This window comes from Hoplias malabaricus, chromosome 9 (assembly GCF_029633855.1).
Source record: "Hoplias malabaricus isolate fHopMal1 chromosome 9, fHopMal1.hap1, whole genome shotgun sequence".
In the NCBI taxonomy this organism is placed as follows: domain Eukaryota; kingdom Metazoa; phylum Chordata; class Actinopteri; order Characiformes; family Erythrinidae; genus Hoplias; species Hoplias malabaricus.
This window is the reverse complement of record NC_089808.1, coordinates 43,615,246-43,631,990: the sequence shown is the minus strand read 5'-3', so window position 1 is coordinate 43,631,990 and position 16,745 is coordinate 43,615,246. Positions and strand designations below refer to the sequence as shown.

Sequence of the window (16,745 nt, the reverse complement as noted above, 5' to 3'; positions counted from 1 at the left end):
ACAACCATGATTTCCAAAAACACTTTTCCACTTTGCTGCAGTCATCTCAGATGAGCTCGGGCTCAGAGAAGCCGGCGATGTTTCTGGGTGTTGTTGATATATGGCTTTGGCTTTGTATGGTAGAGTTTTAACTTGTAGATGGAGCGATGAACTGTGTTCACTGAAAATGGTTTTCTGAAGTGTCCCTGAGCCCATGTGGTAATATCCGTTACAGACTGATGTCAGTTTTTACTGCAGTGCTGTGTGAGGGGTCAAAGGTCAGGGGCGTTCAATGTTGGTTTTTGGCCTTACCCAAGTGGTGAACCTCGCCCCATCCTTGCTTGTGAAATACTGAGCCCTTGGGGGATGCTCCCTTTAAACCCAATCATGACACTCACCTGTTTCCAATTCACCTGTTCGATCAAAACAGGTGTTTTTGAGCATTCCTCAATTTTCCCAGTCTTTTGTTGCCTCTGTCCCAACTCTTTTGGAACGAGCTGCAGGCCTCAAATTCAAAATGAGTGAATATTTGTAATAAAACAAAAAAACTATAAAGTTTATCCATTGGAACATTAAATATCGTGTCTTTGTAGTGTATTCAATTGAATAGATGTTGAATATGATTTACAAATCATCGTATTCTGTTTTTATTTATGTTTTACACAATGTCCCAACTTCATTGGAATTGACGTTGTATGATTACAGTTATCTCCAGTTCAGAGCGCTGCAGTAACTCTTCAGCTGAGTTCAACGTGCTCCCTCTTTACTTCTTATATCTGTTTTTCTCGTAGCTACGTCCTGTGAAATGGGAGTTTAATGTTTCTGTTTATGGTGATTTTATTGTGTGTAAAGGTTTTTATGTAAAGCACTCTAGTGCAAACCTACTTACACACACCCTCTGGAAATATCTGCTTTTAGTTACAGTTCACAAACTGTAAATTTATTACAGAAATGTGAAACTCCAAAAATCTCAAACATTAACTGTCTAAAAGACTAAGGATATAACCCAGCTACCAAGGTAGATCTGGGCCGATTCTGGCTCAGGTTCGGCACTGTCAGCTGGCTGCCGTCTCGGCGTGAATGCGGCACGCCGCGTCTGGCCCAATTCTGGCTGAGCGTTGACACTGTCGGCTAGCTAAGGCTCGGCCTGAATGTGGCACACTGCATGTGGCCAAGTTCCGGCTGCACGTTGGCACTGTCGGCTGGCTGCTGTATCGGCATGAATGCGGCACCCATTATCTGGCCCAAGTCAGACTGCCATTGCAGTTAGCACACTACACTGATCAGAGCATTTTATTAAATACTACGTATTAATCGTATGTGGCCCACATCTAAAAATAAAAGAAAATACTGGTAACTGTCTGGAAAACGATGTAATAAATGTTAAATAAATAGAATCATTATTTTAACTTGTTAAATGCCATACAGTTATAGGTAAGCTCTGTATTGTAATATTTTAGAATATTGATGTAATGACTGGGACATGAACGACAGAAATGATTATGATAAATAGGGTTAATAAGGAGACAGTGCCGTGCTGAAGGGAGGACATTGTTATTGTTGTTATTGTTATCCTGTAAGTATTTCAATTTAACCTTATATTTTCGGATGCATGAGTATTTTGGTATCGCCCAAATGTAGTTAATATCGTTAATGTTGTGTACGTTACTCTATCAACTGCTATACGTTACATAAGTAATATTGAACAGTTTTTTTTTTTCAAATGACAAACTTTAGCTAACCCGTTTAACTCTAGCTAGCTCTTTTTTTCCCTCTGACAGAAAACATTTAAATGACATGACAATCGCTCATACATGAGTATTTTAATTTGAGTAATTATGTGGTTTGATGGCATATTTTACAAGACGATGTGAGCATTTTTGTGGGTTTTTATGTCACAGAACCACTTCCCTCAGTATAAGAAATAAAACTGCTTAAACACATTAAGGTACTAGCTAAGTAGGTTAAAATACATTCTCAATCTCAGTGCTGGTTTTTGGTGTAATGTAATGTTTTGAATATACAATTCCACATATACTAATCCTTTGTTAGTGAGTAGCAGTGATTTTGGGCTAGGGATTAATGAGTTGAAGAAGGTTATAAAATCAAACAGCGCTACTGCAGCAGACCTTTCCTCCTGCTGTGGTTTCCCTGATAAACCTGCGGTGTGTTTACTTCAGACTCCAGCTCTTTATCGACAGCACACACAGAAACACTGCGGCGTTAACGTCTCTCCGCCGTTTTCTCCCACAGCTTTAACACTGCGCTGAGTTTAGTTTAACTTCCTTTAATCTACTCTCCGTTCTACATTTCACTCAGAAATAAACTCACCGTGTGGAGGACAGCGCTGCTTTAGGAGATGATTCCTCCGTTAGAGCTCTGTCTCTTCTCTTTCTTCTGTTCTTTTCTCTTCTCTTCTCCTCTGTTTCAGTCGGTAAAGTCGGTACGTTTCAGTAGAAAGTGTGTGACGCACTGTAACTGTCCTCAGAGCTGTGTTTTTATTAACAGCGGAGTTGTGTGTGTTTTGTAACGGGTGTTTTATATCGGGTGTTATATAACTTTGAAAATAAACGCTGATTACGGTCTGTTCGGTGTCTGCAGCGCCCCCAGGGGTCAGCTCTGTTCTACTACATCAACACGAAGTGGAGTCCAATGAGGCTTCACAGTCTTAGTCCTTCACAGTTTCTCTTTCTTTAACCGTGTCACTGCTGATAAACAGACTTTAATTTCATTATCAGACGCTGTCAGCTGTGACTGGGTGAATTTATTAAGAGTGAGGGCACTTCCAGAATAAACTACATCTTCAGGAAACCACCCACAAACTGTTTATATCTCCATTTTAAAAATAATATAATGTATTAAAAATATTAACATTTTTATTAATAAACTGCCCGGGAGCAGCTGGGGGTTCAGTGCCTTTCTCAAGGGCCCCTCAGTCGTGGATGTTCCTGTCGGTCCTGGAGATCCAACCAGCCACCTTCCAGTACCAAGACCGGTCTCTAACCATTAGGCCACAGCTGACCCCTTAGTGCTTTCTAGAGACCCAAGGATGCCTTACAGTCAACACACACACACACAAAGGACAGGGAAAGTCTGGATGTTTGTCTTCTGTGCATCTGGAATGATGGTACATGGGTGTACATTGATGGTACACGTCGGTACGTTGATGGTACACGTGTACATGCATGTGACCTTCCTGTACCAGGCTCATTTCCCTAACTGAAGCCAAGCTGCTGAGAGACCAACATTAGTGAACTAGAGTGTTTTTACTCTGGATGCTGAATGCTGATCTGATAGTATCTTGAAGACAGGGGACTCCAGTCAGAGAATATGGGCACAGAGAGATTTTAATCGAACTTTAGGCAAGGCAAGTTTATTTATAGAGCATCTTTCATACAGAAGCAATTCAAAGTGCTTTACAGAAAAAGAAACTTAAATTAAATTAAAAGCCAGAATAAAATCATAAATTTCCAATAAGATAATTACATAAAAAGAGTAAAATGATTAAAAATGATTAAAACAATTTGAAATGACAATAAATGAAAAGAAATAAAATAAATAAAATGCTGATACAGAAAAGTGCAGAGTGTTTTAAACAGAGCTGTAGCTGCTCAAACAGGAGCGTTTCAGTCTTGATTTAAAAGTGTCTAAAGTCAGGGCTCTTCTAATGTTCTCGGTCTGGTTCTGTTTCAGAGCGGCGCCGGAGCTAAACACTGCCTCTCCATGTTTAGTTTTGACCTGAGCCAGGACTAAGTCTAGTTCCTAAAGATCTGAGAGCTCTGCTCGGCTCATATCTCTGTAGCAGATCTGATAAATACGCTGCTCCTACCCCATTTAGACATTTATAAACCAGTAATAACACCTTAAAGTCTATTCTGTAACAGACTGGTCTCCAGTGTAAGAATTTGAGGATGAAGGGGGGTGGGGGTGATCTCTTCTTTTGCTCTGAGTGAGACTCTAGCGGCTGCATTTTGAATCAGCTGAAACTGCTTAATGGTCTTTTGTGGAAGTCCAGTTAAGAGACCATTACAGTAATCAATGCTAGAAATAAAAGCATGGACACGTTTCTCCAGCTCTGGTTTAGTCAGAAAATCTCTAATCTATTGATGTTCTTAAGATGGTAAAATACTGATCTAGTAACTGTTTTAATATGAGACTAAAACTGATCTGAGTCCATTAATACACCAAGGTTGTGAGTCAGTTTTTTAGATTTGAGGGCCCTTGAGTCCTGATACGCAGCCAATCTTTGTCTCTCAGTGCTGTTCCCAAATATAATACCTTCAGTTTTTAATGACAAGTTGGATGAATGATGATAAGTTTACTTGCTTGTTTAGTGGTATGATTGTATGCGTGTGTGTGGTCTAAAAGAAGTGAAGAGAAATAATGACATTAGATAATTCAATAGAGGCTATACAATATACACAGCAAGGTATATTATACTACAGTATATTATGCTACCAGATGGGGTGTACAACAAATTATATATGAGTTACTCTAACACAACGAATACAAAGCAAACCACTGCGTTTCCTATATTCAGAAAATAAATGGATTCCAAGGTCTTTGAAGTCCTCTAGTGGTGGAACTAAGTAATTGCAGTAACAAAGAATACCATGTGACTTATGCGTGCACAACGAGAGCCTAGTTATAAAATTGTGGACTAAGGCAAAAACACATTACAGGCATATACATAAATAAAGAGAATAAAATAAACACAAGCCAACTTATGGTCTATTATATCATAGATTGCAGTGCTACATTTGGCCATGAACTTACATTCTCGTTATGAATGCACACGGCTGTCCACCACCAGCACTAACACTCACAGACTAAGGAGACCACATGCTCAAAGGGAATTGACATCACGGACTACGTCACCAAAATAAGAGCATCGGAAACCTTACAAATTAAAGGTACTTCATAGCAAATAAAAACAAACCCTTTCCGACAATTAGAGATAAACCTCCTTTAATGACCTCCTCAGAGCTCTTCTGTGGAAGAATATGATGTGTGTATGGATCTTATTATAGGTTCATTATAACATTCAGTGGTTAAAAACACTAACAAACAGCTGCTGTATTCTGAGAAATGTCCCTGATTCTACAACACACTCACAACATGAGTTCCCCCTCACACACAGACCTTATTCACTCACCTTTCACTAAAGTGAGTCAGGCTCTGAACCAAACCCCCGACACAAACCTGCACCTAGACCTGTACAATCAGAGCGCCGGAGAAAAACTTCTCGAGCAAGCATTCAGCCAGCCCTGAAGATGTGTGGAAGACATGTAACAGCTAATTCTCTCAGAGGATGATCCTCCTGACTCCTACTCATTGATAAAGACATGATCCTGTATCTAAATACAAACAGTTACAGTAAACTGTCATTACATTATCTAACAAAAATGCACTGAGGAGCCAGGGCCCAGAACTTCAAACCCAGCGTAGAGCGGCTCAGTGAATATGAAGGTCTTTGTGTATAAGTGTGTGAGTGTGTGTGTGTGAGGAGAGATGGTGTAGAAGGACACAGTGCCAGACTCACAGTCCAGATACACTCCCACTCTGTTAGAGCGAGAGTCAGAGTCGAGTACAGAGTGTTCTCCTCCTGAAACATCATTTTGGTGTTTGACCCAGTAACTGTTCTCAGAGCAGCTCAGACTACAGGCGAATACCTTCCGTCTGAACCCAGAACCCTCTCTCTCTCTGGATGACACTGAAATATTAACCCTCCCGCTCCTCTCCACCTCCCAGTAACAGCGTCCAGTTAAAGCCTGCTCACACAGAACCTGCTCTGACCAATCAAATATCTTTTCAGAATCTGGATACAGCTGATCCTCTCTCACATTCTTCACCTTCCTGTTTCCCTCAGACAGAGAGTGATGAGGCTGGGCTCTGTTTGGATCCACAGTGAGATCACAGGCATCTGTAAACACATACACACACACACACACACACACACACACACACATAGAAATACTCACAAATACACAGACTCAGATACACACACATGTTCAGATGTATGAGAAAGTTTGACTTACATTTCTTTATTCCTGGATTCATTCTGACCTCCCCTCCATGTTCCATCCTAAACACACACACACACACACACACACACTAGTCAGTAGTGTCCAGCAGGAGTAACAGATCTGAATGTGTCTTCTTTTCACAGATATCCATTAGATGAACATTCCTGAGACTTTCAGTTTAAAGTTTGTGAATTTGCTCCTTTTCTCCAGTAAAGCGTCTCCAGCTGAAATTAAACCTGTTTCTGCTGTTGAAAAGTGAACTCTTCACCTACAGACACCAGAGTTAGAAAATGATTTAAATATCTGGTGAAAGCCTGTCCACTCTGCTGTGTCTTTACTGCTGAAAATCTCTTGATACACTTCCCCTCCTCTGCCGGCTGCATGTGGGCGTTCCTTGCTCCATTTATTGCACTGTGGACTCATCACATGAACCATCTCCTGATTGGACAGACACGTTACACTGGGTTTTATCTTCCCCTTGTGTGTGTTATTTCCTCTACTGTCTGTGGTTGTACACAGAGCCTGGTGAAACTGCTTCTTCCACAGAGGTCTAATAATGTGATCATAATATTTGATCATAAAGTATAAATCACCTTTATCTCTCCTCTGAGAGACCTGCAGAACCTGGTTTCCTGTTAGATCTCAGGACACTGGTGTTCTTACTAGTTCTACTACTTCAGCGGGGGGAAGAGCTTTTTCATATAAAGACCTATCTCTGAAAAAGTCTTCCAGTTAACGTTCAGGACTAGCTATATTAGCTCAGAAGGAAATGTGTTTTTTGGTGAATTATGTGTGACTGCATGCCAGAGGGAGCTGAATTCTAGCAGGAGCCCGTGGGGGCAGTAAGGGGCAGTAAATCCCACAGAGACCTCTACTTCCTCCAGCTTCAGTAGAGGTCTTCCTTGCCACTATCACATTATGTTTAATGATCTGTTTCGTCTTGCTCTGTGTTTAGCCTTGCTTTGTGTTTAGCCTTCTTGTTTAACTCTTGTGCGTTATGTTTAAATTCCTTGTTTAGTACTTTGCTTTGTTTAGTGTTTTGCTTTGTTTAGTGTTTATCTGTGTTTAGCATTTAGCCCCTTAGTTCTGCATAGTCCTTGTTTAGTGTTTAGCCTTGTTTATAGTTACGCCCTTGTGTTTAGTGTCCCTCTGTCTAGTTTCCTTTAAGTTATTGTAATAAAGGCTCCTGCACTTACCTCCATCCCTTACTCCTACACCCCCAGTCTTATTACAGGCAGAGTGCTGTGTGTGTGAGAGACTCACTGTAGTGTGTGTGTAACTCACTGTAGTTTCTCTAGTGCACAGTGTGGATCCTGCAGTAGATCAGAGAGCAGCTCCACTCCAGACCCTCCTGGGTTATTGTAGCTCAGATCCAGTTCTCTCAGGTGGGAGGGGTTTGATTTCAGAGCTGAAGCCAGAGAAGAACAGCCTTCATCTGTGTTCATACACCCAGACAATCTGTAGAAAGGAAGGTAAAGAGGAAGAGATGATATTTACACAGAGAAACATACATTTGAGTTACATTATATTACACTGTAAAATGTATGAATAGCAAATGAGTAAAATGACAAAAAGATACTATATATATATATATAGCAGTCTCAGTTCTACTAAGTGTTTCAGAATGTCTTTGCCTTTCTGTGTTTTGATCATTGTATTTTGTCATTTGGATTACTCTCTTGCTTTTTCCTTTGAATGTGTTTGACTCACAACTGCTTTATTGTGTTGTATTGTGAAAAAGATGCCTTTTGAATGAAAAATATGAAATATATATATTTTGGAGTTTGCACATATTCACTGATGCCTGTAAATACACAGCTATGTCTGCTGTGTGGAGGTTTTTCATTGTTTCTGCAGTGAACAGTTTTTGGGATAAAATTTCTCAGTGGTGAAAACTAATTTAAAACATCAGTGACGCTCAGTACACACACAGACACACAGACAGTGCTAGTGGTGTACACACACACACACACACACACACACAGCAGGTTAAATGACAAAAAAATGCTCTCAACCACCACAGTACCACTACAGCCCTTCTAATATAAAACACATGAAAATCGACAGGGTCATTCAGCGTTTGAATTTGCTACTGAAACATGATGATAAACATTTACAAACACTTGCTCAAACTCTCTCTCATTCATTTGGTCTTGCTGTTGTGTATACCACTATGTTTCTTATGTTTTTTATGTTTGTTTGTCACTTTATCCGTTTTGTCTCATGCAACCTGACACTGACTTTACCCAGAGGAAGGTTCTTTTATTTGGCTTGAAATCAGTGATACAGCCTTACAAAGAATCCGTTTAGTGAAGAAAATCCAAGAAGTAACTAAAACAAATGTAACCAAATTAAAACTATGACCACTATATTTTTAACTTGTGGTCATGATTAAAGTTCAAGTACTGGGTACTAGTTTCTAAATCATGAATGAATTAATTTACAGACAGCTTCTCTGTGCTCAGTTCCTAAAATACAGAAATCAAAATTCTTCTGTTTCACTCACTGTAAAATTTAATGTAATACTGTAATACAGTATTTTTAATGGAGAAATTAATTTATACCAAAGAATAAACAAGCCATTAACCTCACCTGAGAGTCTCCAGTTTACAGAGTGGACTCTTCAGTCCAGCAGAGAGCAGCTCCACTCCTGAGTCCTGCAGGTTATTGTCGCTGAGGTCCAGCTCTTTCAGAGAGGAGTCTGATTGTAGAGCTGATCCCAGAGCTTCACAAGATGTGGCCACAAGATTACTGCTAGCAAGTCTGTAAATGAATATACAGAGTTGGGGTGCAATGATTAAAATAGCTGGCAACTAACTTAATAGTTGATTAAGAAGAAGAGGAAAAAACACCTTTATTGATCCCTTAGTGAAATTACTACTCTGCATTTGACCCATCCATCGCAGTGAACACACACGCTAGCGAGTACCTCTTCACACACACACTAGGGGCAGTGAACACACACAAGTGAAGCAGAGGGCTGGGTTAGGGTCATTTGACGCTCTCATTTGACCCTAACCCTAACCCAGGCTCACTTCTCTAACCTCAAGGCCATGGCTGCCCCTTTTTATTATAGGGTCACGTAATTACATGTATTTCTCACAATAACTACATTCATTCATTATCTGTAACCCTTATCCAATTCAGGGTCGCGGTGGGTCCAGAGCCTACCTGGAATCATTGGGTGCAAGGCGGGAATACACCCTGGAGGGGGCGCCAGTCCTTCACAGGGCAACACAGACACACACACACACATTCACTCACACACTCACACCTACGGACCCTTTTGAGTCGCCAATCCACCTACCAACGTGTGTTTTTGGACTGTGGGAGGAAACCGGAGCACCCAGAGGAAACCCACACAGACACGGGGAGAACACACCAACTCCTCACAGTCACCCGGAGCGGGAATCGAACCCACAACCTCCAGGCCCCTGGAGCTGTGCGACTGCGACACTACCTGCTGTGTCACCGTGCCACCCACAATAACGACATATGCTTTAAAATTAACACTTACTGGATAGTAGTACTTTAAAATTCATCCTACAGTTTAAATTTTAATACCATGGTATGTGTAATTTAGACACAGCACTGATACTCCTGCTGCTAGTGACACTAGCGCTAATCATTTAATGACCCAGGCCAGTTTTTACGTCCAAACCAGAAGCTCTTTGAGAAACAGTAAAGAAGAGTCTCTCTTTCTCCCCCTCTCAATTAATTTGTATCATATTTATTATTACCCTGTTTCATTGTCTGCAGTAGAGCATCTGAACCTTGCCCCAGCCCATGCTCTATGTAAATGTTTTATTTTTAGCAAGCTTAACGTATGGAGCTAAATCAATAACATAAGTATTTGAATCTGAATTTTCAATATTTGAATTATATTTGTCTGAATATATTATATCTGAATTATTTTTGTATGGCATTTCAAAAACTTGAAATTTTGAGGTGGTGAAATATTCAAAATATTTTGATTACAAAAATTCTGAGTAAAAAAATACGAATCTAGGCCAGAGGTCAACCAGCGGGCTTCTCAGGAAAAAGTAAACTTTCACAGAGAGATCGATAGCAGCATGAACCAGTCACAGCGCCCACTTCTCAAGGCCACCAATCACAGAGTAGTCTCACACAGTCCCAAATCCTGCCCTGAACCCTAAGTGAGCACTTTAATGAAAATGGGCTTGATCTCTGTTTTTTTTTTTTTTGTGTAAAGGGACTGTGTCGTTCAGCAGTGTCTTCAGTTTGGTCATTAACTCTCCTGAGCTGCATGAGGTTTATATTATATCACTACGGCAAATTAAACAGAGCGTTTCCCTGAACTATAGCATGTTTTTAAGAAAGACACTGTACAGAAATGACACTCGTTTACACGAGAAAACGTTCAGATAATCAATAGTTTATTTAAACTGTGATATATTTAATGTTACTATACGCAAATACCTTAAATTATTTATTTACCAGAATATGGCACAGGGCACAGCAGGGGACCTGTCATTTATGTAGTAAAACGTATATTTTCATAAACGTCTGATTATTAAACAGTGCTGTGTGTAATGGAGGGCCCCTAAAATGAGTGAGACTCTGTTTTGGTGTAAAGTTAAACAGAGACGCTGTGTAAATTGGACAGAGGTTCAGCCAGTATTTATCCAGTTAAACACTGCGATTGATCTCTCCTGAGGAAGCCCTCTGGCCGATATTCGTATTTTTGCAATCTGAATTTTTTCGACTTGAATTTATAGGTCCGTATTTTTACAATCTGATTTTTTTTTTACAACCTCAAAAGTTTATCAAATGCCATACAAAAAGAATTCAAATATATTCAGGCAAATTCAAATATTGAAAATTCTGATTCAAATACTTATGTCACTGATTTAGCTCCGTATTAAGGGCTATGCCAGATTAAATAATGCCACAAGAATGGGTGAATATGTTTTAAAATAATATATATATATATATATATTAACATATTTAGGGGGTACAACAGAGTTCCAATATTCCCAGGCTTTCAGTATGTATTTAAAACATATAACTTACCATTTTCTACAACTCCACATGCCACCCCCAAAACAAATGATAAAACACTTGCATATTTTTACAAAATGGTGTCTGAGAAGATTATAAGGCTTTGAATTAGTATTTTATTCACAGTTGGCACTATAGAGTTGCAAGATACCGCTAAGCTAATGGAGATATCCAATCAAATCACAGCCTAGACAACGTAAAATTGCACGAGTTTTCATTTATTGTAAACAACTCAAAACACCAAGCATCTCCAAGATGCTTCCATCTTCCTGTTTTGATGTAGTGTCTCAATCCAAACAACTGCCAACCATTGCGCCCTCGTTTGAAGTGTTCCTTTACAATTTATGATTACATATGTCTGAAGTATATTTCTTCTGAATATCATGTGAACCCAATGAACTGAAGAGGCGTTCAAAAGAGTTTATGAAAAATTCACAAATTCCAAAATGGCTCACTTGAGTGCCTTCACTCAGACTGATACTGAGAATGTGTATAATGATGGTTAGGTTGATATCAAATTTCATCCATTTCCGAGCTACTGTATTGACACTAGGTTAATGTTGCCCTACACACTGTTCTTGAGCTAATCTGCCACATAGAAGTTTTGAGATCTGTAGTGACTGAGCCTACACACCATGCTTCTCGCCATCCGCTGACACCACTCTGTCATTTTATGTGCCCAACTACTTTGTGGCTGAGTTGCTGTTCCCAATTGTTTTCATTTTGTTATAATACCACTTACAGTTGACTGTGGAATATTAGTAGTGAAATGTCATGACTAGACGTGTTGCACAGGTGGCATCCTCTCACAGTACCACATTGGAATTCACCGAGCAACCCATTCTTTCACATATGTTTGTAGAAGCAGTCTGCATGCCTAGGAGTTGAATTTATTCACCTGTGTCCATGGAAGTTTTGCATTGGGGATGTGTTCAGACCATATAGAGCACCTAAAGGAATTGGGGGGGGGGGTGTATTATGGAGAGTGGTTTCCTCCAGATAGAGAAGCCCACATACATGCTAAAAGACACAGACATGGGAGCATTTACATGCACTAATACACACATGATTTTGTTTTAAGTAGCAATGGAGCAATGAGTTTGATCATGAGCTCAAATTGTGCTCAGCAGCCTTCACCAGCATTTTTAATTATGCTTCAAACTCAGAAGAAAAACCTTTCAGGAGATCTGAGGGCACTAAATGATTTAGGCTTAGTCTAAATAAATTATACAAAACAAGAAGAAACATGAAAACTCACCTGAGAGTCTCCAGTTTACAGAGTGGACTCTTCAGTGCAGCAGAGAGCAGCTCCACTCCTGAATCCTGCAGGTCATTGTTACTGAGGTCCAGCTCTTTCAGGGAGTTCATTGACTGTAGAACTGATCCCAGAGCTTCACAAGCTCTGGCCCCAAGTTTACAGAGAGCTAGTCTTTAAAGGAATATTCAGAGCGCAGTTAAAATAGAGGGGGTGTTACTAAATAAGTAAAATTCTATAACACATTTAAAACAACCAAAGTGAGCATCAACGTGTTTTACACAAAACATTTTAAACAACCAAAAAATTCACACTGCATAAAAATCATTAGAGCCCTAAAACACAGTTTTACACTAAAGCACAGCACCTATTTGACCTCCTGATAAAGTGCTGAGAGCCACTGTGAGCTCCTGTTCTAAGTCCTGGGCTGTTTTCACCTGTAGCCTATTAAAGCACATGATTTAAACTGATTAAATACATCTCTTCTAGTTTTTGTTTCTAAAAGGCTTAGTGCCCAAAAAGGTCTAACTGTGTTTAACATTCAGTTTAGGTCTAGCTATGTATTCTCTCTATAATTTGTGTTTACTATTTTCGAATAATTTTGTGTAAAGTATGCAGAATTCAAGTAAAAAAAGACTTTGCCTTTTGCCCCACATCAGCTCCAGAACAGAGGAAGAACCAGGCTCTAATGTTTCTGTGAAACACTTTATAGGTGATACTAGGAGGTAATAATGGGTGTTACTGGGTCTAAAGACTACTGCTTTAGGGGCTGTATGGTCCTACTTAGCTGCAGCTCCAAGACTTATTCGCCACCAATCTGCTCAGCACACTTTCAGTGGGAAAAATTACACAAAAAACCCCATGAAAACTCACCTGAGAGTCTCCAGTTTACAGAGTGGACTGTTCAGTGCAGCAGAGAGCAGCTCCACTCCTGAATCCTGCAGTTTATTTTTACTGAGGTCCAGCTCTTTCAGGGAGTTTTCTGACTGTAGAACTGAGCTCAAATATTCACAAGATGTATCTCCAAGTTTACAGAGCGCTAGTCTGTAAAGAAATATTCAGAGCACATTTAAAACAATGGGGATGTAAATGAATAAACAAAGTTTATTCCTGTAGCACATTTAAAACAACCAAAGTTAAACTCAATTGCTTTAAATATATTACACACTTTAAAAGACACCAAAACCACCATAAAAATCCACACTGCATAAAAACCTGTTCTTTACAAAACCCAATCATAAGTGTGGGGTTTGTATAAATACAAAAACATACATTTTCTTTAACAGTATATATGCTGTGAGTGAGCGAAGAACAACGTGTGTTTCCAGATGTTCTCCCTTATGGTACAGATGTGTTAAATCAGCAGCACACTTGATTGAACACAATGAAGCATTTATTAACCCCTAAAACTAGGGATTGGCTGATAAACTCAAATAATACTGGACTGTCACCAGGAGAGATGTAGAAAGGGTTAAAGCAACACACACACACACGTGCGTAGTGGAGGTAGGACAGATATGCTGATCACCTTCAAGATTATGGATTATTCAAATCATTTGAGTCAGGAATCTGAGATTCACCCCTGCTTTCCAAAATGCACTAGAACACACATCCTGTAACCCTCACCGTAATGACTGCCATAAAACCACCCTCACAAACACACACACGCACGGTCTGTTTTGGAGACCAGGTGGTCATAAAATCCCCTTCCCAATTTAACCCTGTGATGTTTACGAGAAGATCAGTCCATACACTAAAGGGTCTGTTCCAAAAGTTTATGATCATCACTCTTAGAACTGGTCACTAGAAGCACATCAAATAGCCCTTTCTAAGTTAAGGTGTCATCATGTGATCCAGCATTCTCTCCCATTCGGGTCGACCATATCCTGATAAGGAACTCATAAAATTGTCACATGATGAAGCCCAGGACTTCCCCAAAACCATTTGTCACCCTAATTCTCAGACCTAATCTAGGAAAAAGATCAGCAAATGGCTCTAAGGAGAATAAGTCGACCACCCTCTCAAGTCTCCTTTAAAGAAGACTATTGGAAACTCAGTTTTAAAAATCTTTCCTACTGATAAAACCCCAGTAAGCACCTGCCTCAGTTGACAGAACTTTACGAGACAATCAAAATGATACGACACTCGATGGTATGGCGTCTTTCGTTGAATGTGGAATTTTAAATCGAACATTCACAATTCAACCCTGGAAGAAACAGCATGGATCAACAGTGTCTCCAAGTGGACATTTGGGAAATCATATGTCACAAACTCATCCATTGTTCCATGCCCCTCTCCCTCTCCCTCTCTCTCTCTCTCTCTCTCTCTCTCTCTCTCTCTCTCTCCCCAAAAGAAGGCACCATGGACATGTTTATGCATTTCCTAATCCAGTTTATGCATTACCCAATTTATTATTATTGTTCAATTGTGTTATTCTCATTTAAATGTATGTGAACGCTGCTTGCATGATTTTATATGCATTTCTGTAACAAGAAGATCAATTCCTTCCTCAATCTAAAGAATATTAATTAATCTCTAATAACTAGAATAGTTTTTGTGTCCCTTTATCAAAATATACTCAGTGTATTAACTCAGGAAAGGAATTAACGCTAAAATATAAAGAGATTTTATCCACCTCAGCAAAATTAAATTCAATTGTGTTGAGAAAAGTGTTCTCCAGGTTCAGCAGCCAATCAGAGAACAGCTCCCTCTCAACTGGGCGGAACTGCACCAACTAGAAAACAGTCAGGCAGTCAGTAGATCAGTAAGTCGTAAGGAGTTGTAAGGAGTCGAAAGAAGTTAAGGGAGTCGAAGAGAGTCAGAAGGCTGAAAAGATCAGAAAAAGAAACGAGTGCTGACTCCCACTCGCTCTGAAGAAAGACGCTAAAGGACACACTTAAAACAAGGACCAGTCTGAGAACTGGACAGAGGACGCTCTGACCAGGTCTAGGATCGAGCTTACTTTTAGATTTACTGAGCATCAGATATTTATGCCTTTTTAGAAATAACTCCATCAGTGTCAGTTGTAACTTATTGTTTGTTTGTTTTGTTTTCTTTTATTGCCCAGTTAAAGCGTTTGTACTAACTGCTGATCACAGCAGGTGAAACGTATTTTTGGCCAGAATAAGGAATCACCCCTGAGATTAGTAAATAGATAAGATAGAAATTCACGGATTTCAGACCTCAATTCTGAAACTCATCAATGAGGCATCACCAGACATGCCCGCTTAAGTGAACTCCCAGCCAGGACAGTGACGTCATCAGTCCGCCTGGACAAGAAATCCCAACTATGTAACCCCGCTCCGAAGAACACCGGAAGTGGCCTGCTCATCCTGGAGGGAACCCCTCTTTCCCAAGTTGTACCTGGTGTCAGACAGGGTCAAGGCCTGAACACTCACTAGAATTATCAGATTAGTTTTTATTCTAATATTAATGTTTTTTGAGCAAATTAGTTCTTACTGCTCTGATAAATAGCTTTTTAAATCTCATTTTCTCAGGTGCAGAAATTAGTGCACAGTAGTGAGTAACTCAGACTTTATATCTGTCTAATTCCTCATTATAATTCCCATAATGAGAAACAAACATACATAGAATAAAAATGAAATGAAAGGTCCCAATCTGAGTGCACTTCAATAAAATGTTTAATTCTGCTCAGAACACTTCCTTTTGTGTAGAGATGCTGAAGGCTTTTTGCTGTGATTCCTCAGTCCGAGCACTTCCTTAGATAGTGATTATTTGAAAATACATGGGTGTGGATTATGGTAATGATATGTTAATTTAGAGAAACACACTCTCAATTTGTGAATATTCGGGCTGATTCTCAGTACCAAGAACACAAAGAATGGACTTTCTCTAAAAGGACAGTCTTCAGAAGAAACTCTTTGAGAAGTCTCCTCACAGGACCAATATTGTGACGCCACAGTGAATGATGGTATTTTCAGGCTGTTCTTGTTGGTGAGTCATGAACCAATGTGTTATTTTGTGTGGAGGGAGAACAACATCGGGGTACTTTAACCAGTCTTCGTTGTTGTGTTCTTGATAATTTGAACATAACTTTAGCAGTGGAAGGAGGTGTCATGGGCTTATTTCAGTGAAACACTGACAAGGGGAGGTGCCTACCTGATGACCCCTGTGAAGATCTAGTGATACAGTGGGCGGTTTGGATAGTCATGGGCTGGGCTCAATGAGTAACTTTAGTTGTTAAGGATCATAAATGGCCACAGAGATCTTAGTGTTCAACTGGAATTTTGGTGGCTGCCGGTAGGAAGAGAGTGGGGTGGGCTCTATGTGAAGCTCTAACATACTAACTTTCACTAACATACAATTTCTACTATAATATTTGGTGTTTAGGCAAAGTTCATGACTCTGGTGGGAAGTTTTCAGGAATGTCCATTTTCTCAGAAACACACTTCAGTGTGTTTGGACTGTGGGAGGAAACTAGAGGAAACCCACACAGACCACAG

The 16,745-nt window shown here is 39.8% G+C and overlaps 2 protein-coding genes across 6 annotated transcripts in view; both read right to left on the bottom strand.

The window, feature by feature from the left end:
- Positions 1 to 2,503, bottom strand: part of LOC136707074 (NACHT, LRR and PYD domains-containing protein 12-like) — a 111,163-nt gene extending 108,660 nt beyond the window's left edge. For all 4 annotated transcript variants that reach the window (XR_010804195.1, XM_066680950.1, XM_066680951.1 and 1 more), the window contains exon 1: positions 2,311 to 2,503. The gene's annotated coding sequence lies outside the window, so the exon portion shown is untranslated. The remainder of the gene's footprint in view (positions 1 to 2,310) is intronic.
- A 1,343-nt stretch (positions 2,504 to 3,846) lies between these two features.
- Positions 3,847 to 16,745, bottom strand: part of LOC136707070 (NACHT, LRR and PYD domains-containing protein 12-like) — a 52,226-nt gene continuing 39,327 nt past the window's right edge. For both annotated transcript variants that reach the window (XM_066680943.1, XM_066680944.1), the window contains 6 exons: positions 13,156 to 13,326; positions 12,286 to 12,456; positions 8,598 to 8,768; positions 7,290 to 7,463; positions 6,018 to 6,064; positions 3,847 to 5,902 (listed from right to left, as the gene is read on the bottom strand). In XM_066680943.1, coding sequence (XP_066537040.1) covers positions 5,376 to 5,902; positions 6,018 to 6,064; positions 7,290 to 7,463; positions 8,598 to 8,768; positions 12,286 to 12,456; positions 13,156 to 13,326 — 1,261 coding nt within the window. In that variant the 3' untranslated portion in view covers positions 3,847 to 5,375. The remainder of the gene's footprint in view (positions 5,903 to 6,017; positions 6,065 to 7,289; positions 7,464 to 8,597; positions 8,769 to 12,285; positions 12,457 to 13,155; positions 13,327 to 16,745) is intronic.